General features: G+C 38.8%; 1 protein-coding gene across 1 annotated transcript in view; it reads left to right on the top strand.

The window, feature by feature from the left end:
* Positions 1–24,909, top strand: part of LOC134532565 (zinc-regulated GTPase metalloprotein activator 1-like) — a 315,459-nt gene extending 290,550 nt beyond the window's left edge. The window contains exon 12 of the mRNA XM_063369092.1: positions 24,261–24,909. Coding sequence (XP_063225162.1) covers positions 24,261–24,383 — 123 coding nt within the window. The 3' untranslated portion in view covers positions 24,384–24,909. The remainder of the gene's footprint in view (positions 1–24,260) is intronic.
* Positions 24,910–25,503: the final 594 nt, after the last annotated feature.

The raw sequence follows: 25,503 nt of genomic DNA, 5'->3' as shown, positions 1-25,503 counted from the left end.
ATTTTACTCCTGAATCAACCCTTACTACAATAAGGTGTTATTGACCCCCACCCCTTACCGACTCCACCCTCCAGCGCATTTTTTTTTTTTTACTTCTTCCGAAATGTACGGCGGGACTGCTTCCAAGTAAGCTCCGAAACGACGAAGCCTATGTAAATAATGAACAGCCCTACAGGGCAAGCCAAAAGAAAATATTTAGACTTGCTGTCGTAAAACGAACTCGCTACCTTTTTTTTTTTTTATCACTCTGGCCCAACGAGCATTCAGGAGGATGCTTCGCAGTCTACTACCGTGCGCACGCACACACACAACGATACATGAATCCTCCGTTTGCGGCAACTTCTCCTGTCCGTTCGACCGACCGGATGTGATAATCTTTCAGCCCATGCTTGGGATGAGAACAGGATATGTACTGATGTTACCCAGCACAGAAAATTGACTCGAAATGTTTGCAGGATTATTTATGCTATGCATCTTGGCCTTTTTTTTTTTGTTTAAAAACACGTCCGATGAAGTAATGAAGTCCCGACGTTTCGGCTTGCCATTTTGTAGCCATAAGTAGTTTAAAACTCTGGCCACGAAACCCTACGATCAAGGATTATTAATGTTTTCCATGACTATGTAAGAAGAAAAATATATGTAGGTATGTATATTTTTGCAATGTAGTAAACCATAGTGAATAAGTAGAAAATAACCATGGGTTGGAACAATTGAATAATTATTTGTGTGTCGTATGCTTGGGGCGTAGACCCCCGGAGCGGCGTCGGGGGGACTCCCCCCCCCCCCCCCCTGGAATTAAAAAGCCCCTCACGCTTGCGCTTGCTAAAGCCTGACTGTGAAATGGGGTTCATAAACGTAAACACTACGCTTCATGCAACAATTTCTGTGTATTTCAAGTTTTCTGCTTGTTGTATGCGTATGGGCAGTGTACAAACATGCAATGACCCTATCCACAAAGAGGAAAAGGTTTGTTTGGATCAAACAAATATTTGATCATATGTGGCGAAACAAATATTTACTTGCTGTAACAAAATATTATGTAAGCTTAACCAAAATTGGTAAGTAACAAATTTGATTTGTTACCAAAAAATACAGTTGAGTTTACAAAATAATTTCGGGTTGGGTCAACAGAATCTTTCCTACTACAGAATATTTGTTTGAATTAACAAAATATGTATTTATTTCGCCATAAAACCAAAACATATATTTTTGAGGCAAAAAAACCTTTCGGTGCGGAGATGGCTTGTTTGTGTGTGTGTTAGAACCCGCGCGCGGAAATTGTCGGGCCGCGCGGATGCCCTGGTTTTACGCGCGGACAGGTTCGGGCAGTGACTGGAAAACAGAGCTACATCTGACGGGGGACGCACCACAACGCCGAAATACCAAATTGACCACAACGCCGACAGCCAGAAAACTGCTGTGTACCACAACGCCGAATTACCACAACACCGAAATACACTAACGCCGGAAAATGTCATTGCAGGACTGCCACAAAGGTAAGCTTAGGTTAGACTAGGTTAGGTTAGACTAGGTTAGGTTGGACTAGGTTAGGATAGGCTAGGTTAAGTTAGGTTAGGTTATATTACGCTGGGTTAGGTTAGGTTAGGTAAGGTTAGGTTTGAGTGTGGTATTTAGGCGTTAAGGTACATTTAAGAAACACACACAAATTCATTTAGTTGTTATTTCGGCGTTGTGATACACAGCAGTTTTCTAGCTGTCGGCGTTGTGGTCAATTTTGACATTCGGCGTTGTGGTATTTCGGCGTAGTGGTAACGACCGCTTCTGACGCAGCTGGCCAGGGAAGACGCGGCTGAAGACACGGCTGTACGGCCGCCACCTCGGGCTCCCTCGCACGTGGTGGAGGACCACGCCCTGGAGCTAGTGGTCGTAAATACCTCCGGCCCGCGGGAGGGCCAGTACGTGCTCGCGATAGCGCGCGGCAGCGCACTGCGCACTCGGCAAGTGCGCGAGATAAGGCAGCTCGTTGTTGACTCGTCGACCCCTCGTGGAAGGAAGGGGGGAGGGGGGCTCAGGTGAAGCCAGACCACGGCGCGGCGTCTCTCCTGCTCTTTCCCCGGTTCACCACTTCCGCCATTGCTAGGGACTGGACAAATTCGCGGTTTCAGTCACCTTTAGGATAATAGACTCCATAGTTCGGTAAGAGTCCCCCGGTACTCATTGGTCGCTTATTTAATTAATTACCAACCTGGGTTTCCAGTGATTCGATAGATTTATTTATGAGAATTTATCATTGGCTAAGGGTCTTTTACCTATACCTTAAGCCAATCATAGAGGCAAATCAAAGGTAAACCGGCCGGGATTCTAGCCTACCGCGAAATGAATCCGCGAATTTTTCCGGTCTCTAGCCATTGGCCACTCGCATGGTTGCGGCGCGCGCTCTTTGCCTCGTCACGTTACTCGCCTGCACGTAGCCACATAAATACACGGTTGATTCTGACAAACATTGTATATTGCAGTTAAGATTTCGTTGACCCGAGAAATTGGTTTTGTCGACCCATCTACATATTTTATCAATTTTGTTACACATAAAATTTAGTATGGCCAACGAAATATTTTGTTAGATCTAGTAAAATATATTCGTTTCGTCATATACATACTAATATCTGTTTGTCTCGAACGAACCTGTTTTCTATGTGTGCTCTGTTGCCATATACATATGCACCATAGAGCATAACAGTTTTAGACGCATCTTTGTAGTGTAAGGAAATTTTTGTAGTGTATCTAAAGCATTGTGTTATGTAAAGTACATTTTGGAATGAGAATCTTGGACATGCTTTATCCTGTTTGTGTTTCATCAAGGCGCAATCTTGGTTTCAACTGTTTTCGTCAACAATTTTTTTTAATGTAATCTAAAATTTAAAATGTTTGCTATTTTGATCAATACCTTGAAATTGCTCGAGCGAAGCCTCAGGTTTATAACTAGTAAAATATAAAAAAGAATGAATTATGTAAAGGATGGAAAACATAAAATAAAATAGACAATAGGTTTGATAAAATGAATAAAGGTTTTAAAAATAAAATAAATACCACGTTGAAGAGCTCGAGTTACTATTCACAATCGAAACTTAATTTAAATATATACAAAAAAAGAAATAAAACGTAAAAGCTAAAATACACGAAAATAATAATAGCAGTAAAAAAATTATTTTGTCATCGCTTCAAATCTCTTGGCTGGGAAAGTTTTCCACAAAAATTGTAGCATCGAATTCAACTTTTTTCGCTAAGTGTGTAAAAGCGATTGCCAATTTTTAAGCACCCGTTTAGGCAGTCTATTTTCCTGCGGGCAACTGACGACTGCTTCATTTTTTTTTTTTAATTTGTAACACTCTGTGGGAAAAAGTTGCGAACGGAGCCTAAACATTTGTTTAGTACATAATGCCAGTGTTTGAAAGCACACAGCATTTTGTGTGTGAGTGAGAGTGGGGGGTTGACTTTTTCACCACCGAGTGGGGACACGCATTTTTACATACATTTCCTAGTCTTTCCCGGGGAGGGGTTGGATACTTAGAGAAGTTGGGGGGGAGGGGGGGCGGTTGTTCATTACAAGCCTCCCGCAGCGCTCTCAGAGGTGTTGCAAGCCCTGGTGCTTCAAAAATAAGTAAAAGAGATATAAAAAAATACTCTCCCGCAGTTTCGAGTGTTTTTTAATTCAATTTCGCTGAAGTAACCACGTCGCCCGCGGGGTAAGAGTGGAAGGTGGGAACGAAGAGGAAGGGAAGTGTGGGGGGTTCTTTTGTACGGCGGCGGCGACACTCGGGGCGACAATCGACGGCCCGTCGCGACGCAACCGCGCGATTGACCGCCGCGTCTTCGTGGCTGGAGGGGCTGCGCTGCTGAAAGGAGACTCTCTCCTCCACCTCCTACATGCTCCCCCTCCCCCTGCTGCACGGGTGCTTGGCGACGCCGCAGGGTTCCGCACCGCGCGGCTCTTGTTCCACCCGCGAAGGCCCGCGTGCAAGAACCACGCAACCGCCCCGCGGCTTCGCTACGGGTCGTTACCACAACGCCGAAATACCATAACGCCGAATGTCAAAATTGACCACAACGCCAACAGCTAGAAAAACTGCTGTGTACCACAACGCCGAAATAACAACTCAATGAATTTCTGTGTGTTTCTTAAATGTACCTTAACGCCGAAATACCACAATCAAACCTAACCTTACCTAACATAACCTAACCTAGCGTAATATAACCTAACCTAACTTAACCTAGCCCATCCTAGCCTAGCCTAACCTAACCTAGTCTAACCTAACCTAATCTTTGTGGCAGTCCTGCAATGACATTTTTCGGCGTTGTGGTATTTCGGCGTTGTTTTGCGTCCCCCTTCGGTACTCGACGTCGCCGCGAGGTGTAAACCCCCACGACACAGACAGACGAAAAAACTGAAGACGGGAACGACCGTGGCCTGCGACGCTGTAAAACAAAAATGTTGTCTGTAAAGTCGGTTTACGGAACGATAATTTTACGTGATAACGTCATAAGAAAACATTGATGTAAAATTGCATACTTTTTTAATTTTCAAATATTATTTACAGTTTTTTAACAAATCTAATTTAAATAATTTGTTTAAATATAATTACGAACAATTAGTTAAAACGACCACCCTAACCTGTTTGATATTATAGATAGGGACCGGAAAAATTCGCGGATTCAATGACCTCTAAGATAGCCTCCATTATCCTCTGCATTTCTCAAGTAAACACGCGTGTTCATTGGGTACTAAATTGTGAGGCGTCTCCACTGGGTAGCTTGTGATTCGACGCTTCTTTGGTCTGATAGTCTCTCATTGGCCCAGAGAGCTCCAGTTAAACTGCGAGCCAATAGCAGAACCAGCAGAATTGTACACATGTTTGAATTTCAGCCTATCACGAAATGAATCCGCAAATTTTTCCGGTCTCTAACAAATTATAGAAGATTTTCTCGCACGGTGATGGTTGGCAGGTTCTTGCACGCTCGGCTCAGGCGGAACGTGACAATGAGTCATGCTTTTTCGTGCGTGCAGCCGGCGTTCATCGATTTATAAGACGTTATCACGTCAAAAAACCACTCACTTTTATTTTTTACGAACAACACACTGTTTACTATTCCCCCCAGGGACATCAGTAATACTTGGTTCCGGGCGCCCCGCCTGCTCATCTTAAACGCGAACACGCAAATTTAGAACCAGTCAGGTTTTTTTTTTTTTTTTTTTTTTTTTTTTAAATTTAAGCTTGATTCCTACTTTTTCATATTTTCAACAGATATTCGCCTGGTGTTATATCATGGGAGTAAAAAAGTGCGCAAGTCTTCGTAATTACCATCGCGCACCTTTTTTTTACACCCACACTGTCAGAAATTACAGTAAATCTACTGTCTTTCAAACGAATATTTTTTTATAATTTCATATATATATATAATAACTTTCGTTTGCACAAAATTAAAATAAAATTAATTCTTAATAACATATTTCGCGTACATTAATTTCAAGTGTTTGTTGTAGGTACGTATCCGTCATTTTTCAACGGGCGCCTTAGACTACTTACAACTAATTGGTAATCAAGCTCTCTTTTTTTATTTCAGACGCTTTTTATTTGTGCTGCCCTTTGGATCTGACCGTTCCAGCCGAGATGCGAGTGCCGGTGAACCCGGCCTGCGTCTTCTCCCCCCCCCCCCCCTTTTCTCAAGCGCCATACCACCAAGGGAAGCCTTCTTTTCACAGACGAGAGAGCCGTAACTTTAATGTAGCTATCCTAACCAAATCAACCGTCCGCAATGTTTTAAAGTATTTATAACGTAGCTAACCTAACCTAATTGACCATTAGTATCCTTTTATCAACACCGCCATATTTATTTACAATGAACAAAAAACAACCGAAGATGCACGATCGGGCGTTTGGCTCTCTCGTCTGTGAAAAAAAGGCTTCCCATCACCAACGGGCCGGCTGGAGCCCCCGCGGAGCTTCGGAGATCATCGGGTTGACTCGGCAAGTTCCGGCAGGTCCCCCAGATCTGACATGCAAACATCCTAGATCTCGGTACGGCATCTGGTGGGAGTAATTTCGTGAACACGGAACAGGAAATGTGACACAAAGATGGCGGACCCACGGAGACAGCAACACAAAACCCGTATGTAGTCACTTTCGTAAACATCAGGGTACATACCAAACGTATTTTCTGTGCCAAATGGAAATTTACGATAGCGAAACTACCCCGTAATATATATGGCGAACTAAAATAGTCAAAGTAAAATGTAATCTCAAGTTTTAAAACACCCAAGAAATATTATCATTACGTACATTATAATACACATTCTCCTTCTGAATTCCAAAGAGGCTTTGTAATACAGCGGTATAGCGCGCGTTTGATAACCTGAAGGGGCGTGGTTCAAATCTCGTCACTGGAACTTGCCTATTGTAATAACATAATTATTATTATTATTTTAATTATTTGATATAATACTAATGTTGAGCCTGCTCGATAAGGTTAAGTCTTGTTTGTAGTAATTATTTACAGACTGGTTTTATTCATTTAGGCACAAATAAATACACAAACGAATACTTAGTGTTATGACATGTTTTTTTTAAATGTTTCAGGTTAATATTTTAGTAATTCCATAGAAGTAAAACTTCTGTATTGTGCGGAAACTTTAAAGGATTAACTGTTTGATAGGTTTTAACAAGATGGGCAGTATTTTAATAAAATTCCTTCGAAGAAAAGTTCATTTACAACATGAACACGAGAACACGTGAATTGATTTCGTTGACGAGGTTTGATGTCTTCACATCACTGGCGAATACTGAAAGGCTCGGTCATAATTTTTTTTATTTAGATTTTAATAGATTCTGTCGGGACCCATTCCGAGTGCTGCGTCTTTGCCTTATAGGTACTGATTCAATTCATCCTCATTGTTATAGAAGCTTGGGACACATTTATATATATATATATATATATATATATATATAGTTTCTGCACGGCTGCACTATCTGTGTTGCAACGCCTCTTAGTGACGTTCCTCGAGATATTTTTCATTTTCGTCATATCAGAAGAAAAAAAATTGGGTACTTTTTTTTTTTGTCGTGCTACCCGCCCATATCTCGAGGGCCCCTTCTCGCCGAAAGAGCCTCAGCCGACCACGATAATAACGCTTTGTGGTCGCCGGGAGAGCAAACACAATAACTCCATACCCCGAGCGACAACCATTTTTATTATGGACCCATATTTCCCGTCGGTCCTCCGGTGGCCTCGATGACGGGTGCGCATAGTGTCGCCGGGCGAACCAGTTTCGCCAACAACGGGCGGTTCCAAAAGAGAGAAAGAGAGAGAAAAAAACTTATTCATATTTACCAGGACGAGTGCAGCCACTTATTAATAATTCAACGGGAAAATTGATGTCCCCGGGCAGAGGATAAGTGGGCGGATTGTATACACGTATTTATGAGCGCCGCCTATTGGTTCGTGACGGATGGAGACAACCCTTGCCATTGTGCCGGGTCGAACCTTCTTTGCCCCCGAGGTTGGTACACCTGTGTGCAGATGTATCCGCCTCCTAGTTCACGGGACAGTTTTTTTTTCCTTCTTCTCTCCCCCCCCCCCCCCTTCACCCCTTCGTCAACAGAGCAGGCGGTTTCTTACCTGGTCCGGGCTTTTGGAACACGACGACTGTGAAGGATATTCAATACGGCAAACTTGGGCGGTTTTTTTGAATGCCTTGTTTATGTTTGGTCTTTCAACCCGTTCTGTATTACTCGGCCATCTATCAAAATTATTGCTTAAAAGGACTTCATGGCTCGCATACAAGCATCGAGCATCTGTAACTGTCGCTATTTAACGTAGGAACATTAGGTACGCCTCACCCGTCTTGATTTTTAAGGCACTCTAGATTTTTTAGTGCAACATTGATTAATGCTACACACCGCACTTACTACTACTAAACACCAGTTGTATTTACCTATAAAAGGGATTTCAATTTGAAACTCACTTCGCGGCTGAGCGCATGAAAACATTTTTTTGAAACATAATGTAAAGATTTTTTTCTGCAACCGACTGAATATTAACACATGTATAGACATAGCGATAAACATGTTTACAACACTAAAAAAATTAGCGGGCTGCTGCAAGGAACCTAACCAGACCAGCATAAGTTTATTAATTTTGGCAGTTTTAGCTTAAATGGGAATTTAATGCAGTGGTAAACATAAAAGAAAGTTTGTATTTGAAGAATGGAAATGGAAACCCAGAATAGGATAGCAATTTTTAACATAATTGGGGAAATAAATTTTTCTCTCCTTCAAAAATTGCACCGTGATATGATGTTTGACGCAAAAAGTGCGAAATAATACATTAAATAAAATAGTTTTCTGTGAAATAGTCAACATATGCATTTTATTGTTTAATGAATTAAGTACTTTCGTTACAAGTAGTACGACATTCAAAGCCTGTTATTCACAAAAAAACACAGTATTAGATATAACATATTTTAAAGCGAGTTAAAATAAAAAGAACTTTATTTAGCAATACTTTTTTGGTTTCTTTAAACGTTTATCCCACAGTGAGATTGTAGCTGGTGTTAATGGATAACGCGTAGCTTAACTGTTATGTATAATACAATTTCTGTGCTTGTTAAATTCTTAAGTTGATTGCGGGAAAAGGCGCGAATGCATCACTAATTCATAAACCACAAGAAACAATTCATGCAACGTACATTATCAGTAAATTTTGTAATTTACTCCAAGTTTGCTGAATAGGGTTTTCTTTACCAACTACAATATTGTATGAGTTTCAGTAGTGTAGATGCAACTAACTACACGTCTCTCACTTTTTAGGTACTTTAACTTCTTATCATTAAAAAATCAGCCAAAATATAATTTTACTCTAAGGCAAAAATATACGCATGTTAGGCTATGAACAACGAAGAATTATTTTAAAAATTCAGAAACCTGATATCATTTCTTTCACACCACACAAATCAGCTGGTATTATAATTTATTAAAATGTGACGTGAGTTGTGACTGATAAAACACTCGCTTTTTCCCCGAAATGTCGTCAGTTTTGTTTTTCCGAAGTGAACTCGCAGCAGAGGAGGTGTTCCTGTGTCTGTGCAGGTTTTACCTGTGCCCAACTTATCTAGTTATAGTCTAATGTAATGAAGCCTGCACTGATGCAAAAATAAAAAGTATGCCTGATACGTTATTGCTAGGGACCGGAAAAATTCGCGGATTCAATGACCTCTAGGATAGCCTCCATTATCCTCTGCATTTCTCAAGTAAACACGCGTGTTCATTGGGTACTAAATTGTGAGGCGTCTCCACTGGGTAGCTTGTTATTCGACTATTCTTTGGTCGATAGTCTCTCATTGGCCCAGAGAGCTCCAGTTAAACTGCGAGCCAATAGCAGAACCAGCAGAATTGTACACATGTTTGAATTTCAGCCTATCACGAAATGAATCCGCGAATTTTTCCGGTCTATAATTATTGGTGTTGGTGGAGGGCTGACCAGTGTTCCTGCCGTCAGCGAGGGCGGATCAGAGCAGAGTTCAGCAGCGGGCTGACACCAGACACCCTGGCAGCTGAGCGGGGCTCCAAGCCCCGGGGTGGGAGGTCGCCCGAACAACCCTTGCCCGCGGACGAGGGACTGCTTTTGTCGGCGCCCTCGCTGACTGTAATGGCTCGTGACACTGATTGCCGAGGACAGGGATACGCTCCCACCCCTCTCCCCCCTCCTTGCCCCACGACCTCCCGGCCGTGTTCCACGAGCCTGCTCGCAGCTCCCGCCGCCGCCGACAATGCGCGCTGGAGTCGCGCGGGGGGGCAGAGTCCTGCAGGACGAGAGGGGGGATGCGTCGCCCCGATAAGGCGTACCTACCCGCACGTACCGCCCCAACGTCCAGTCCGCAGCGACGTCATGACGCCCAACTTACCTAGTCAATAGTCTGGATCTGCGTAAGATAGCAGAGTTAGTAATGGCGCCAATCGCTGCCATGGCTCGTCAATCCCCATCCTAGCACACGATGCGTGCTACCTCTCCTGCATGGTTTATATCCTGCATGATTATGTTCTATAGGCTTCGGCCTGAGATGCACTTAGGCCCCTCCCTAACCCGGACCCCTCCCGAATACACTTATAGTTAGGTTATGAAAAAAAAATCAGAGAATGTGGAGTGCGACAGAGAGAGTAAAGCTGGAGTCACAATGCCACAACGGACACGCTCAATAGCCAATAAAATTCAAGGTCACCGTGACCCAGCATCCACCGGGTCCGCAATGCCACACTCGGGGAATCGATCCTCAAGTCGATGTGCGCGTGTAACTCGGTACATGTGACAGAAGTGGAACTCTAGCTATTCAAACCTTGACTCGTAAGAATATTGTAAGGGGTAAAACGGCAGATAGAGAGAGAGAGAGAGAGAGAGAGAGAGAGAGAGAGAGAGAATACAGTTTTCCAAAAATTAACACAGGGAAAGTTTTTTGGCTTTCATTTATTTTTCAAGTACAGTACACTCCCGATTATCCGCGAAATTAAGTGGCAGGGCCACCGCGGATAGTGAAAATCGCGAATAATCCGCAAAAGAGCCGAAAATGGGAAACAAAAAAGGAAACATTAATTTCAACTTAAAAATATATACCTTTATGTTCAGTAAAAGTTACAACTAACAACAAAAAACTTTAAATGATGCTAAAATTTTAGTATTGGAATTGAATAAGAATAATTATCATACAACGCATTACAGTAATGAACATAAAAGTGCTCAACCATACGACTAGAAACAAAGTACGACAGAGACAAAAATAGCAACGCATGCAAGCCTATACTGCGTGAGTTCCGAGAAGGCCTGTGGCGTTTGACTGTATACTGCACACAATACACTCGTCAGTAGAGTTCAAATTTGCTCACTTGTAATAAAATACAGGTTTACATATGTGCTGTATTTTTTCGTAGCATGCGCGGATCATCCGCCCGCGGATAATAGGGAGTTTACTGTATTTAAGAATCCTAACTTTTTTGTATTTATTAGAAATTTGATTGAAATAAAAATGAATTAACAAAAATATATACTCACTTCAAAATGACTGCTCATGATATCAATAATTATTGATTGATCAATAATGATTAATCGACAATAAATATTACTCACTGTTGAAATACTCACACCATAAAGAAAAAACTGAGCGTGTTACTGTTTCTTCAAACAATTCTGCAATTTGGAACACGCCAAATCTCTGAACGAAACGCGAAATTCATAGCAGGTAGCGCTAGCCATGCGGGGAATGCAGGGACTGTCTCAACAGCGCTCTCTACGCTGCTGGTTGAACAAGGAGGAACGCGAGTGCTCTGGTAGCAAATATAAAATTCAAGGCATTCACAGCTGACTGTATAGGATACCTATATTTTTTTTCTGAAACAATCGCATGTGCACACTTTCTGTTTTATTCCTTCGGGCAAAAGCTTGGACTGTTCCTTGCTACAGGCATTTCCCGATTCTTTCCCCAACATTCTTGTTTTGTGTCGTTGTGTGTCTAGATATATTTAGTGTCCTCGTTATCTACGAGACGTACAGCATCAAGCTTGAATCAGGCTTGTCGCGGTGTGTTAGTTTAAATGAAGCTTGAATCAATGTAACCATTTACACATGACACACTTGCAGCAAGCCTGCCATGACAAGCTAGCAGCAAGTTTGCCATGACAAATATTCAGGCTTTCGGCAATGGTTCGTGGTTCAAAGAAGACTTAAATCAAGCTTGAATCAAGCTTAATGTGTGAATCTTGCATTTTAAGCCGCTTGCCGCAAGCTTACGTGTATTGTGGGATAGCTTATTTAAATATGACACTCAAACATAGAAAACCAATAAATCGATATTGGATGTTATCAAGACATGCATATAAAACTTTTCAAAATGATCATGCAGAATTATTAAAGTAGTAATTACAAAGAAACGAAACAAATGAATGGAAACAACCAGTCAACAGACAAACGAAGGTCTAAAGATCTGTATTTATTTTGCGAGGCTATTCTTCATATCAAACCGAGCAGAAAATACCACTGAAGAGAGTGTGTGTAATGTACAGATTTTCAATAATAATTGCAAGAAGACTGTATAACCAAGAACGAGGTCAGTAGGTGGAGACTTGTACACTTTAGATTAAATTGAAACGTGGAAACTTATACAAATAAGAGAAAAGTGACTGCAAACATTTTTTTTTTTTTCATTTCTCCATAAATACCTAAGAAACTCTACAGTCTATCTGAGTGATACACATGCACAAATTTTATGAGGGTTTCTAACTGATTTTGCACTTAGAAGTCCACTAATTTGTCTCCGAATTTCAAAAAATTTAGTTAGTGTTTTTCGGTTACTCCCACTAATCAGGGGCGTACACAAATCCTAAAATAGCTATCATCCCCACCAATAAAATAATAAAAATTAAAGCGAACAGCAGGCAAATAGCCCCCCCCCCCCCCTTTTCTATCTGACTCCCAACCCCTTCCACTTCGCCCCCTGGATTGTTCCTGGCTAATAAGTAGGTCAACAGATATGTATTCACTTTTGTTTAAGTGCAAATCATTTCACTAGCAATGAAACAATTTATTCAGATGTAAAGTGAGCCACGGCATTGTCGATGTTGATCACACCCTATTCCACCCCCTCCCCCTCCTCCAGCACCTGTTACGGGTCATTGGCCTCCCTTTCAACAGAATTAGGTGTCAGCAACAGTACAAGTTTTCAGTGAGTTATGGAACATTTCCGGGATGTGATGTAAAACACTGAGAGGTGCAAGCGTAGTGTGATGAAAGACTTCCCGAGTGAACAGCAAGTAAATTTTTAACTTAACTTGAGCAGAGCCAGTGTTAAAGTATTTTTCAAAATGTTTTATCATTTATATTAAGTTTAATTTTCTTTTTAATTCGTGAAACACATGAATACCCTTAGAAATGTTTATTGATATGCATATTACACTTATTATTCATGTACACAACCTATTTTAATTTTAATTGTTGTATCAAACAAAGATTTATTTTGTTTCAAAAGTACATTTGTGTCCCTCATTGCACCTTTTCGCTCTTTTAAGTATGCTTAAGTAGTGCCAGACAGTGTATTTTAAAGCCCTGATCAACTGTCAAAATTTTGTCTCCAACAATATTTGACACAAACAAGTTAATAATCCTGTCACACTATCAACATTTAATATTTGAATGAGTTAGTTTAAACTAGTACTAAAATATTATTTTGAAATTAAATTTATATATCATAGTGTTGACTGCAAGTCTTTAAAAAATTTGGAATTTTATAATCTTAATAAAATTCATCACAAAGAAAATCTAGGTATAAAATAATTATATCTTTAATAAAAAAAATATTTACGACTACCTAACTGTTCACCTTATCCAGATAAAATACATTTCATAGGAAAATTAACTTAATTTTCCCTTTAAAACCTCTTTAATCATACATTTAAAAGATTCATTGTGTCGGATACGTTCTGGCCACCATTCTGATTGCTGTTTCTGCAAAAAATCCAAAATATTTTAGAACACGTACTAAATACTGTGACCTGCCACTTCTGCTGCTAGCAATGGTAATGGATGTTGACGAAGGTGCCGTCCCGCACTGTATGAAAGTCCTGTGTAGTCCTGTTCACAGGTAGAGCACAAGCACTTATTCAGGGCGCGACGTCGCCAAGTGGCCGGCAAGCAGCAGGTGTTACCTGACAGGAATACCTCCTGCTGTTACAGCCACCAGGGACTCTACCTGTATGCTACAGGTCGTTAAGTTAGTTGCGGAATTAGAATATTGGTGTTCTGGTATTGGTATTGGTACTGTCTTTATTATGCATTATTCCTTTGTACATACGCTACTTAGTACATGGCCTGATTACTGCGGGAGCCTCGACTTGAAGGGGTACAATTGGTATGGTCACTATCTTGTGACTACGAGTACTGGATTATGCATTCAGTGGTGACTCTTTGTCTACTGGCTCTCTGGCCCTTGGATAAAAGTTATTAGGACAGGAGTTCTCGATGTCCTGCCTTGAATTGAGAATGGGCATGCTTGCACATATGGCACTTGCGATGTGGATTACATATCACGAAATAACGAATGTAGTTTACCCTAGAAATTACAAGTAGTGACCATTCCGTGATGGCTATGCTGTAAAAAAACTATAAAATGCTAAAATACGAATTGATAATATAAAAGAATCCTTCGACACATGCGCGGTTATTGGATTAAGTTTAGTGGATTAATGTGGCACAAGACCATAAACTAAGTCTATGCCACATGGGTGGAATACAGAGCGAGCCGTTTAAAATGAAAAGAATTTGTAACACGCTGTGCCTATTTGACTGCTCTACACGGCGAAGCAGGGGCTGTCTTGGCTTCTAGGTTCTAATCAATGAGGTCTGGGCCGCGACTCACGCCCAAACTAAAAATGAAAAATTATGTATAAGTTGAGAAAGTCCCATACGTGAGCACACATTTAAATTACACAGCCAGTGAGTTCAAACCAGTCGTGTAGACTACCTATATGATCTGAAGCTCAGGGATTCCGAAACTTATGCTATAATAGTGATGAAGTTGATGAACAAAGGTTGAAGGACCCGGTGGGGTGGCTCATGCCTAGTCTGCTTGAAGGGTGGTGACGAACTGCCGAGGCTGTGGCTTTCGCGCGCCACCCCATCTCGGTTCCCACGAAATTGTGCTTAGTCGCGCTAAGACACAGTTTGTTATCTATTGATTATAGTCTGTTCCTTTGAAAAACATTGTTTAGTAATTGTTTATTTCAAATTATAACAGCATTAATGAGTCGATTGCCGCTCGGGTAACAATTGATACACCAGTAGCGGCTGGCATTCGTGGCGTTGCACTCTGTCGTCCTCCGATGTACTGGAATGCATTCTGGTCGCTCATGCAGATACACACGCCTGGGCGAGATGGCGGTGTGTCATAGCAAACTGTGCAGATTGTAGGAGCACCGGCGGTTGGCGTCAATACCAAGTATTTTATGGAGACTCAAGTCATCTTATTTGTAAATAAAACATGGCTACACTAGTGATGCTTTTGGTGAGGTCATTGCCAGTCAACATTATTTTTGAACTTTATTAAGAGTTGTGGGAAGTGAAAGTTTGACAGTGTGACAGAGTCTTTATGGTAGTTTTTTGTTCTTTTTTCGACACAGGATAGTTTAGAGGTGGGTCGAAAAGTATCAACCTGATACTTTGTCACTGATACGCGCCTGTATCAGGAACGGCAAACGAGTACACTTGAAAAGTATCAGAGACTTTAGTATCAGTTCAGAATTCACCTGGAACACCACGGCCAATGAGCGCAGTACCCGATCGCAGATGACGGACACTTGGGCGGAGCTTGTGAAAGGGGAGGGAGCAGGAACGACGAATAAGGGATAAAGAAGGGAAAGAATGTAGGGGAGGAAGCGTGGGGGAAGGCGTTGAAGCCTTGAAGGAGAGGCGCAAAGCGATATTGTTACAAGCAGGGCTGCCACTCATGGGTTTTTCCACCCAGATCTGGGTTTTTCCAATGGTGTTTGGGTTTCTGGGTTTTTAAATAATGAATTCCAACAATTCTAGGTTTTTTATAATTTTAATTATTTTTATACCTAAAACAATAATAAAGGTAGTAGCTACTGTATCTGTTGCAATATCTGTTTGATAAATGCAAACAAGTCTATGTGTTTCACACACAAAAATACATATAAACACAAAACTAGTTTTCAAGAAGCTAAGTCGAATATTAAATTAGACACATTCTTCAAAGAGGCTTGCAGAACACAAAACCAATGCAACAATTAACCTTCAAACCAATCTTGTAGAATCAGACTCTGAATAAAGACTAACGTACATGATGCAGTTTTATAAAAACAATTACCGGTTTAAAGAATGCAGTGATGGTGTTTGTTTTGTCATGTATATATTTGTAGGTTTTTTTATGATATGTGCTGGTCCAAGAATTACTTATACAGCCATTTTGCTGCAGTGTAATTTTCTTGTATTGGTTGTATTTAACCGTTTTCAGTCTTGTAAGGTAATTAATTGTTTTATATTAAAACCAGTTATGTTTATATTTTTGAATTAGTACGCAAACATTTTCAACGATAGCATTTTAGACGCATTTGGGTTTTTTACCCATGTGTCTGGGTTTTTTTGTAGGTTATCTAGGTTTTTCATGAATATCAGAGTGGCAGCCCTGGTTACAAGTCGTTTTGTTTATTGTCCTACTTCAAAATACGCTCAGTGCGCAGTGCGTGCACCGTCTCGTTCAGTAATAAAACTAATGAAATTTTAATATTAAAAAGTACATTAATACAAGATATAATATTTATATTTGTGCACCTAACAGCTATGAAAATGCAAATAAATTCTCAGTTGACACTAATAACAGATGTAATCAACATATGGACTTTCTTTTTTCGAAAACAATTAGTAACTAGTGTTTTTATACATTACAAATTCACGATTTTATCAAAAATAAAAAAATAAAAAAACAGATAGGTACATTAGTGAGCATACTATATCAATGTTTACGTTTCAAATGTTTCTTCAGATTAGTCGATGATTTATAACTCAGTTTTTGTTTACACAAATTACAATTAGCAAACTCATTATTTTCCGTGAAAAAATTCCACACAAATGAAGTCTTTTTCGTGCACTTATCCATTCCTTATTTCACTACCTACAAAGCATGACAGCCCGCAACATGGTGATACACGGCCAGGACGAACTGCAGTGAATGTTGAACTGATTGATACTGGTTGTATCAGGCGGGCATGAGAGTATCAGAGGTAGAGAATTACCAGGCGTGATAAATAATGTATCAGATTCTCCTTCCGGTCGCACGGTCTGCGTACGCGGAGCTTTGTTGCCTCCTGGGACCGTCTGATACAGAAGTATCAGAAAATTGTAACATGGTAGAATGCTGTATCAGTATCAGGTTGGAACAGATACCGAAAATTGCTGTAACAACCCACCTCTAGGATAGTTCTTAGGCAGAGAAGGCAAGGTGTAACTTGGCAAAGATATCACCATATGAATGAACATGCTTTTGTGCAAAACAAGAGGCCAACACTCGTCACCATATTTTTTTTTTTTGCCAGGGCATTGAGGCGACTGCTAACAGACAAACTCTTAAAATGCCTGTTGCCACTAACCTAAGGGTGCACTTCCATGTGACAGCGAGGGGCAAATAAACTCTTTTTAATGTCTCAGAGAGTCTATTAAAATGTACAATCTGTCTTTTGGGAAATTAACTTTCACTAAAGCAGAATTATCATTTTTGTTCAATCAAAGATGGTGTATTTTGGATACTATCCTCCCAACGATCTAGAGCTCTACGTCATTGTTTCCTCCATGTAAGAAGGGAACAATAAAGAAAGTAAGAGCTAACATACCGACATTTTACATAATCTATGGTGATATTTAATCGTAATTCAGTTGTTTTCTCGTTTCATGTTTCTGCTATTTTGCTATAATGGCGAATTTAGTGAGGTTGTGTGCGTTAAGCTTTCGTAATCGAGGAATTACATCAGTATGTTCCTGTCCTCAGCGATTTATTTCAACATCAGATAAAAATAACGAAACAGCAGCTGTTAGTGCAGCGGAGAAAGTCAAGACTTCAGCCGTTGAAGAGAAAAACTGGATGAGTTACGGTTTTGATTTTAATGACAAAGCTACGGATCGAAATGTAATGCATTCAGTTTTCTTCTTTTCTGTATCGTTATGCATGGTGCTGGGAACCTTTGTGTTCATGTACGCCCCGGATCCCGCTTTACACAACTGGGCACAACGTGAAGCTTTCTTGGAACTCAGGCGAAGGGAGCAGCTCGGGTTGCCACTCATCGACAAAAATTTAGTCGATCCTGCGAAAATTGAACTGCCTTCCGAAGAAGAACTTGCTGAAACAGAGATCATCATCTAAACTATTCCGTGGGCAGTGATGAGTAATTCTGAATTGAGTTTGTAGTTAATATGTATTTCTTTTAATTTATATAAAATGTTGATAATTGAGTGTGATGTTTGTCAAAATTTATTTTTATCTATTGGTACAGGTTAATTTTTTTTTAATTAGCCTACTGTAATTTTTTTTGTATTATTTCTGGGGAAAAAATAGGCTGCAGAGAGGTTTAAGGATTTGTGGTTTTAAGCTGCATACATAATGTTTGTAACTAGTTTATTTTACTCAGATAAGTTAGCACTTTAGACTTTACTTGGTGACTGTATCTGAGAACTCATTTAACCATATAATTTGGCCAAGTAACTGCTCTAAATAAGTAAAGACAGTCTATTATAAGCTACAAACCCCTTCATTTAAGTTTATTCGGTAGACATAATTGTCTAAACAGGCAATTCACAGAAGAAAATTAGAAAATATATTTGTTCTAGTTTGAATACCTTTTACATACTGACCCCAACTACACTGAACAAAATGTGTTTTCCAGGGACAACGTGAGTTTTGTAAAAAGGCCCCACCTTCTGTAACTAGCTTCTGGATCCATCACTGCTTATACATGTAAAGAATTTTGATATTGGTGAGGGCTATGAAGGACAGAGGACTCATGTTATAAAAATTTATGAAAATAATATTTTCGTGGGTCTCTCTATAGTCAGATTTTTGTGATGGAATTGAAACAATGCTCTTAATAGGATAATCGAGCACCATTTTGTGTATATGTAGTGTAGTTACAGTCTGCTGTGTCCAGATGCTACCCCAAAAGTTTACAATACAGTGAACCTCATAAAAACCCCTTTAATACAAAATTCTCATTACTAATACGTGTTTTCTCAGTCTCTAGAAATTACATAGGAGTTGGTGTGATAAGAAATTTGTTTAATACAAAAGTATATTTACTATGAAATTCAAATAAAACAATTACATGAAGTAAAGTATTGTTTAATACATGTATCCTAGAATAATGTAAATAAACAATGTGAAATTTCAATGAAAATAATACTGATGCCATTGCTTTGGTTCATGTAGGTTGGGGGAAAAAGCTTATAATTTTATTCTTCCAAATTGATGGTAGTATGTATTTTCGTAATAATCTGGACCTTTGCTTTATTCTTCTGTCTTAAATCCTTTAAAGTTTGATACAGGAGACTTTTTTTTTTATTATTCACAGTTGTTGCTATTCAAAATTCTTGTTTTACAATCCCTAAAAAAAAGTACATTTGGTGAAGAATAAAATTGTGAGCAATTATATTTCATTTTGGTTTAAAAATATATCAGAATTGTGATTGAGTTTTGTAATAGTATGGTTAATAAAAACCTCTTAATTCCTAAATGACAATATATGGTCCCCTCAGGTTTGTATTATTGGGGTTCGACTGTATATTAAAAAGATTTATAATAAAGAAAATAGGATAGGCCTACTGGCCTATTGTTTTAAATTTCTAAAGTTTAAGTCACAAATTTAATTTTTACATTATTGACGTGGAAGTAGCATTGTGAACACCACTGAAAATAAAAATCTCGACTATGGCACAGTTTTACCTGATGGAAGGTAGCTGAAGAAAGCTTCTTTGAGATGTGCTACACAAACCTGCGTACAAGCAGCAATGGAGGTTAATACATGCTAAGTGAAGCTGTGATCCTTTCTTCTATACATAGAATAATTTATTTGAATGTTTTTGCAATGCATGTACTAAGAATAACAATGACCAAAATCAAATTGAAATGCAAGTGGTTGAAAAATTGTTATCTCTAGCATTGTGTGTGGTTTATAAATCAATAATTAAAATAAATGTGATTGACCCGAGTTATTTACACATGCTAAATGCAGCTGCAGTTGTCAAAATGTTAGTTGCTAGCCTGTGTATTATCTCTTTGCCTATATTTGGCATATTTGCACATAAAAGATTTTTGATAAAGAAAAGTGGATTGTAAATAAGTGCATTTGAGGCAGGCGTGAGGCTACTTGGTCTTGGAAATAGCACAAACTTGCACCTCGCTAATGATGCAAGGGCATATCCGGAAAAAGGGGAGGGGACTAAGTGGACAGTTACCCCTACCCCTTCCAAAGCAAGAAAAACTTTATCAAAGAGCAATAAGCTTTAGTTGGAGAAAATTTGTAACTTATCCTTGCAAACTGTTGTAATTTATAATGAAATTTTGTACCCTTTTGTTATTGTTTATTATTGTGCGACCCTCCATAAAAGAGCTTGATTTCTGAAAAATATCCCCCCTTCCATTGAACCTATTATTTTCTGTTTGAATACCCCTTGCGGTGGGAAAAAATTTGGGTGAATTAAAGAGTATATTATGCGATTTTAGGGAAGTAATAAAAAAATGACCAGTTAGTGTTAGACATTCGGATATCAGGCAAGTTGTTCTGGCGATAGCAAGGTGTATATTTGTGCCAGAGTAGGAATGTGAGGGCAAGGTTCTGTGTGTGGAACTTGTCGACAAATAAATAGATGGGAAGAGTTCAGTTAAATCTTCAACTTTTAAATCCTGCAGCATAGAAAAAGACTCTCTCATAAACTGAAGACAGAGATCCTAAGTTTTGCCACAGAAGCAAAAACAGGAAAAAAAAACATACTCAACAGGTAGCATTAGCTGTGCAGTTCTACAAGGAAATATTACGTTCCACTCTTACAAAGCAAAGAAAGGAGTATGAAATAAAAAAAAAATGGGTGTTAGAAATGCTTACTTACTCTGCATAATTAAAAACTAACCTTAATTTTGCATGCAAATAATTAATATAAATGAAATTAATGGACTGGAGTGTAATTATAAATACAGTTGGTAAAGTATAAATTCAATCAAATTAAAAATTGTAGATAAATATGTACTCAGTATACAATATTAATATAAACACATGTATATTTTTTATTATTTGTTAAGTAAAATAATCAAGATTAATTTTAATTAATGAAAATTAATAAATATGCTGAGTGTTTATAATAACTTATTAGTTTCTGTCTGTGTATCTTAAATACTACTGGTTCGCTGTAGGAAAGGTTTTGATGGAGATTAAAAACTGACGAAAACTATCTTCTACTGCTCAGCTTAGGTTCCCCCCCCCCCCCCTTCCTTCTTTGCGACAGAGAGGGGAGTGATGGAAATCCTCTGTCACAAAGAAGGGAGGGGGGAACATTAGCTGCGCAGTAGAAGCTAGTTTTCATCAGTTTTTAATCTCTATCAAAACCTTTCCTACAGCGAGCTAGTAGTACTTTCTCTGTTATTTACAAAAACAAATGTGTTGTTCAGCCCCAATTTAAGCCATTTATCAGACTTGGGAAGAATTTTATACCAGAAGTTCCCAAAGTGTGCACCGCAGCACCTTGTGGTGCTGTGGAGGGTAAACAGAAGCACCGCAAGGCGCTCTTTCTCTCTTTTCTCCGCAAACTTAACTTACTTACGTTCGCAATGAACAATTCAAATTGCGCGTGCTGTGTTTGCCGGTACTCACGCTGCTCGGGTTTTATTCGGAAATGTGATCACCAAGCTCACACGTCACATTAACTTGACACTGAATTTTTTTTAGTATTTGGTAATTACATATTCTTGTGTGTTAATTCTAGTACACACCCACACGAGACTCAGATTGTGGTATGTGAGTCTCAGATTAAATGTTTTCGTTCCTGTGCCTAGTGTCATCAAAAATTATCATTATTATCTTTCCTGTTATTGTACACACATTTCAACTAGGTAGGGCACTGCGAACTGGAAAAAAAAAAAGTTTGGAAATCCCTGCTTTAGACCATGTCATTTAGATGTTTTCGACTTATTTTTTGTCGTGATGAACCTGGAGCTGAAGTCTGTCCGTCGAATTGAGTCTCGGCCTGTACATTAGCGAAATACCACAACTGTCTCAGTCATCAAGAATTCTCCGGAACTAAAAAAAACGTACAGAGTTGAAATTTTGCACGTATTTTCCTTTTGCTACATAGACATCCGCTATGAACGGATTTAACAGAAATCAGATCCCAAGAGGGGTTTTGGGTGTGTTAAAGAAGAAAATTCCTATTTTTTTTGTCTAAAATCTCCATGATAATGGCTGATGCATGGTTGATGCATTCTTAACGTCCCGGCAATGGCTATTGCATTGTTGATGCCTCCTAGCAAACTTTTGAATTTTTTAAATGTTCCAGGAATGCTTTTACACTGCCTCAAACTGAATGTTGGCTCGCCTATAAGTTTGCTGTGGATTCTGTACAAGACTGTAATAAATGTCTGCAGAGTTACATCATCAAAGTGAGCATAATTATGAGCAAAAAAAAAAAGGGGGTAAAAAAGTAGGCTATTTGATTTCAATCGGATTGACCTTTAATTTTAAAACAGTGAAGCCTGTGAAATCCACTTACTGTTTGACTATCAACAAACTATCAATCATCCACTATAAATCTAAGATATAATAATATTCTTACCTGCACAATGCATTCTTGGCACGAATATAAAAATTGATAATCGCACTGGCCTAGGGATTGCACAAAGAAAATTCACATTTACAAGCACTGTAAAATGAATTTATTAAACTCCAAGTTACTTTTACATAGTATTTTTGCTTCTATTTGCAATGTAGCTGAAAGCAACTCTTCTGATAACAGTTTGTATTTCACTAGAAACTAGCTCATAATGTAATAAAATCACTCTGTTATAAATATTTCATTGGTTATTCAAAAAAAATAGTTTGAATTTCAATAACCAAAAATAATTTTATTTTACTGCATGATTAAGTGAAGAAAACCAAATAATTTTGTAAAACTGGATATTAAAACATATTTCTGATACAAGTTATTAACCAAAAAAATATTTAAAAAATTTGAAATTCACTGCAAACCTTTTTTATAAAAATAGACAGTAGTGGCAACACTGCCAAGCACAGGTAATGTACAAGAAAGTAATGACTTGTGTAACGATAAATCTTGGTATGAGGACCATCGAAAAAAACTAAGGTCCCAGGGGCAAATTATTTAATCGGGCCCTCCATTATTTATTTTACAAATTTGAAACCCCACAGTAAAAAAAAACATAATTGTAACTATGGTCATAACTGTACATATGATATAAGCATATCACATAACTTGTAAAATTTCTTATTAATTCTATTAACAATCTTGAAACTCATCTGGAACCTCTGAAGCCAGCTACTCCCCTTCAATGGTCCTGGTTTACAAGGTTTGAGAGGGAAAAAAATGTTATAACCTGGATGCAATAATTACATCAAGACTTCTACGATACTAAACAAAGGTTGACTGTGGTACAGAAAGACAAAACATTACTGACTAAAAACAGTACCTGTTATTAGGATTAGGTGACTATTATGCTTCATTGTCAGGCACCATCTGGACACATTCATTCAATTACGTGTAGCCACCATCGAGTGTTGCTTGAAGGGTGTCTACTGCTCAAGATTATTTTCCAGTATCTTCTACTCAAAATAAGGTTTCTACTGATTTAATTTTCTGTTGATATTCAGGATGTCCAATACCAAGGAAAACCCTCAAATAGTAAGGGAAATATATGTTTTGTAAGGGTATCTAAATAAAATGGGTAGAAAAAAACTTATTCTATGTGGCTAACCCATTAAGGGTACACACACAATGTGCAGAGCTACAGAAAAAACCACGTGATTCGCAAACTGCTCAAGATACAAAAACTGTATCAGTTATTGAAAAGCACTTAATACATACACCAAGGGCAGATGAGTAGTTCTGTTTCTGTATTTTGTTTTTAAACTGTATATTTATAAGAGAGAAAATGGCTAAAAGGTGTTTCCAGAATAATATTTAGGCATGAATCACCCTAAAAGCACTCAAAGGATTTGCATTACACCTTAATCTTCATTTATCCACCATACAGTGTTATAGTCACTGCCTTGAGATACCTCGCTAGAAGTACCAGTGAGCGTCGCACTTATCTGACCACCTCACTAACACAGATACGCCCCTTACTATGCGTGCCTCTTAGCCGTGCCAAACATTTTAGAGCACAGAAGCATATGTGGAACACACTGCTGAATTCCGTTCGTGATGGTGCTGCAGAATGTGATGTACAACAAATACGTTGTGTGCATAGTTTTATCACGGCAGTGAAGAATTTGTAGGTATATTGTGACCATGGCAGTGTCGGGAAGTAGTTGAATGTTACATGTTATAAATTACAAAAGACCCGGAGATGTCAGGGAATTATGGTTATGGGCATTACTGGACAACCTTTCATTACTTCAAGGGAATACCATGCACAGAACATTAGTCCTTTCTCTAGGGATGAAAATGCCGGGACTAGATTAATGGTGAACACATGGTTGCAGCGTTCCGGTGCTTGGTGCTCCGGACTGCCGTCACTCCATGTCTGCGACGCCTACACCTCGCCATGCTTCGTTCGCGTTCCGAGAGCTCGGACCAACAGAGACGACACTCGACAAGTCTCATAGCTCCAATCATGACTTCAGGGGTCCTCCTCAACTGCTCATGATTTCATTTAAATTCAAGCAATTAACTGGAATTAAGTATTATCTTTGAAAGATTTGTGCAATGGGAGTGCATGACTTGATGTGACACTATTATGTTTGTTTCATCATTTTGTTTTGCTGTGTTTTTGTCTCGTTTCAACTGTTGTGCTGAATTTTTTGGGTTCAATATTTTTGTCCTGTCATCATTTGTAGGGTTTTTTCATTCTGTTAGTCCATTTTTCTTTGTTTTTGACCATATTCCTGTTTTGGAATATTATGTGATGTATATATACTGTTGACAACAGCAATTTTTTTGCTTAATTTGTTTTGTTTTTTTGGTCTTTTGTGTTTTTTGTAGTTTTCTTCTACAGACATACATGTGCTTAGCAATGGCGTATGTCCAAAAGCTCACATCAAGTCATGAAATGAAGTCTTTTAATGCTTTAGTAAATATGTGAACATAATAGTGATTATAAAATATTTTGAATTAAAATACTGATGATTTTTATCAGTTTTTATCAGTTGACCAAGTGACTTGGAAAATTACACAGATTCCTGTACAAATTTAACACGAACTTTGCTCATACATAAATGTTGGGAATATTAGTAATTTCAGGTGTTGGGAGAGAAATGAACCTTGCCTTGATACATTAGTAGGAAGGCCTCTGTTGAATCAGTCTTGAAGAAGGCATGTCACTGAGCATTATTGGTGTTTCTGACAATTCCACGTGATTGACAGTACCGTGTTATAATGGTTGTAAATGCCAGTATTTTTGGCAAATGGTCAGCACATCATAATTTTAATGGATACTATGACTTCGGTCAAGTAAAATTATTTCCTCCAAGCCAACTTTTGTTAAAAAAAAATTATGTATGTACGGAAAAATTTACCAAATCCACATGCTACCATAACCACGCTAACAACAGCTGAATTTTTTTTTCTCAACAATTCTCTGCGAGTAAGTATTCATCATTGTATTTTGACATAAAGAAAGACTTTCTTTGCAAACTGATAAACCTACAATACCAGACAAGTTTTTTCAGACTGTGTTCCTTCAAAACAATAGGTCAGGATCTTACCACAAAATCTCCTGGCTGTGTT

The sequence above is a fragment of the Bacillus rossius genome, chromosome 6 (assembly GCF_032445375.1).
Source record: "Bacillus rossius redtenbacheri isolate Brsri chromosome 6, Brsri_v3, whole genome shotgun sequence".
Classification (NCBI taxonomy): domain Eukaryota; kingdom Metazoa; phylum Arthropoda; class Insecta; order Phasmatodea; family Bacillidae; genus Bacillus; species Bacillus rossius.
Note: the sequence above shows the minus strand (reverse complement) of the source record. Positions and strands in the feature narration are given on the sequence as shown.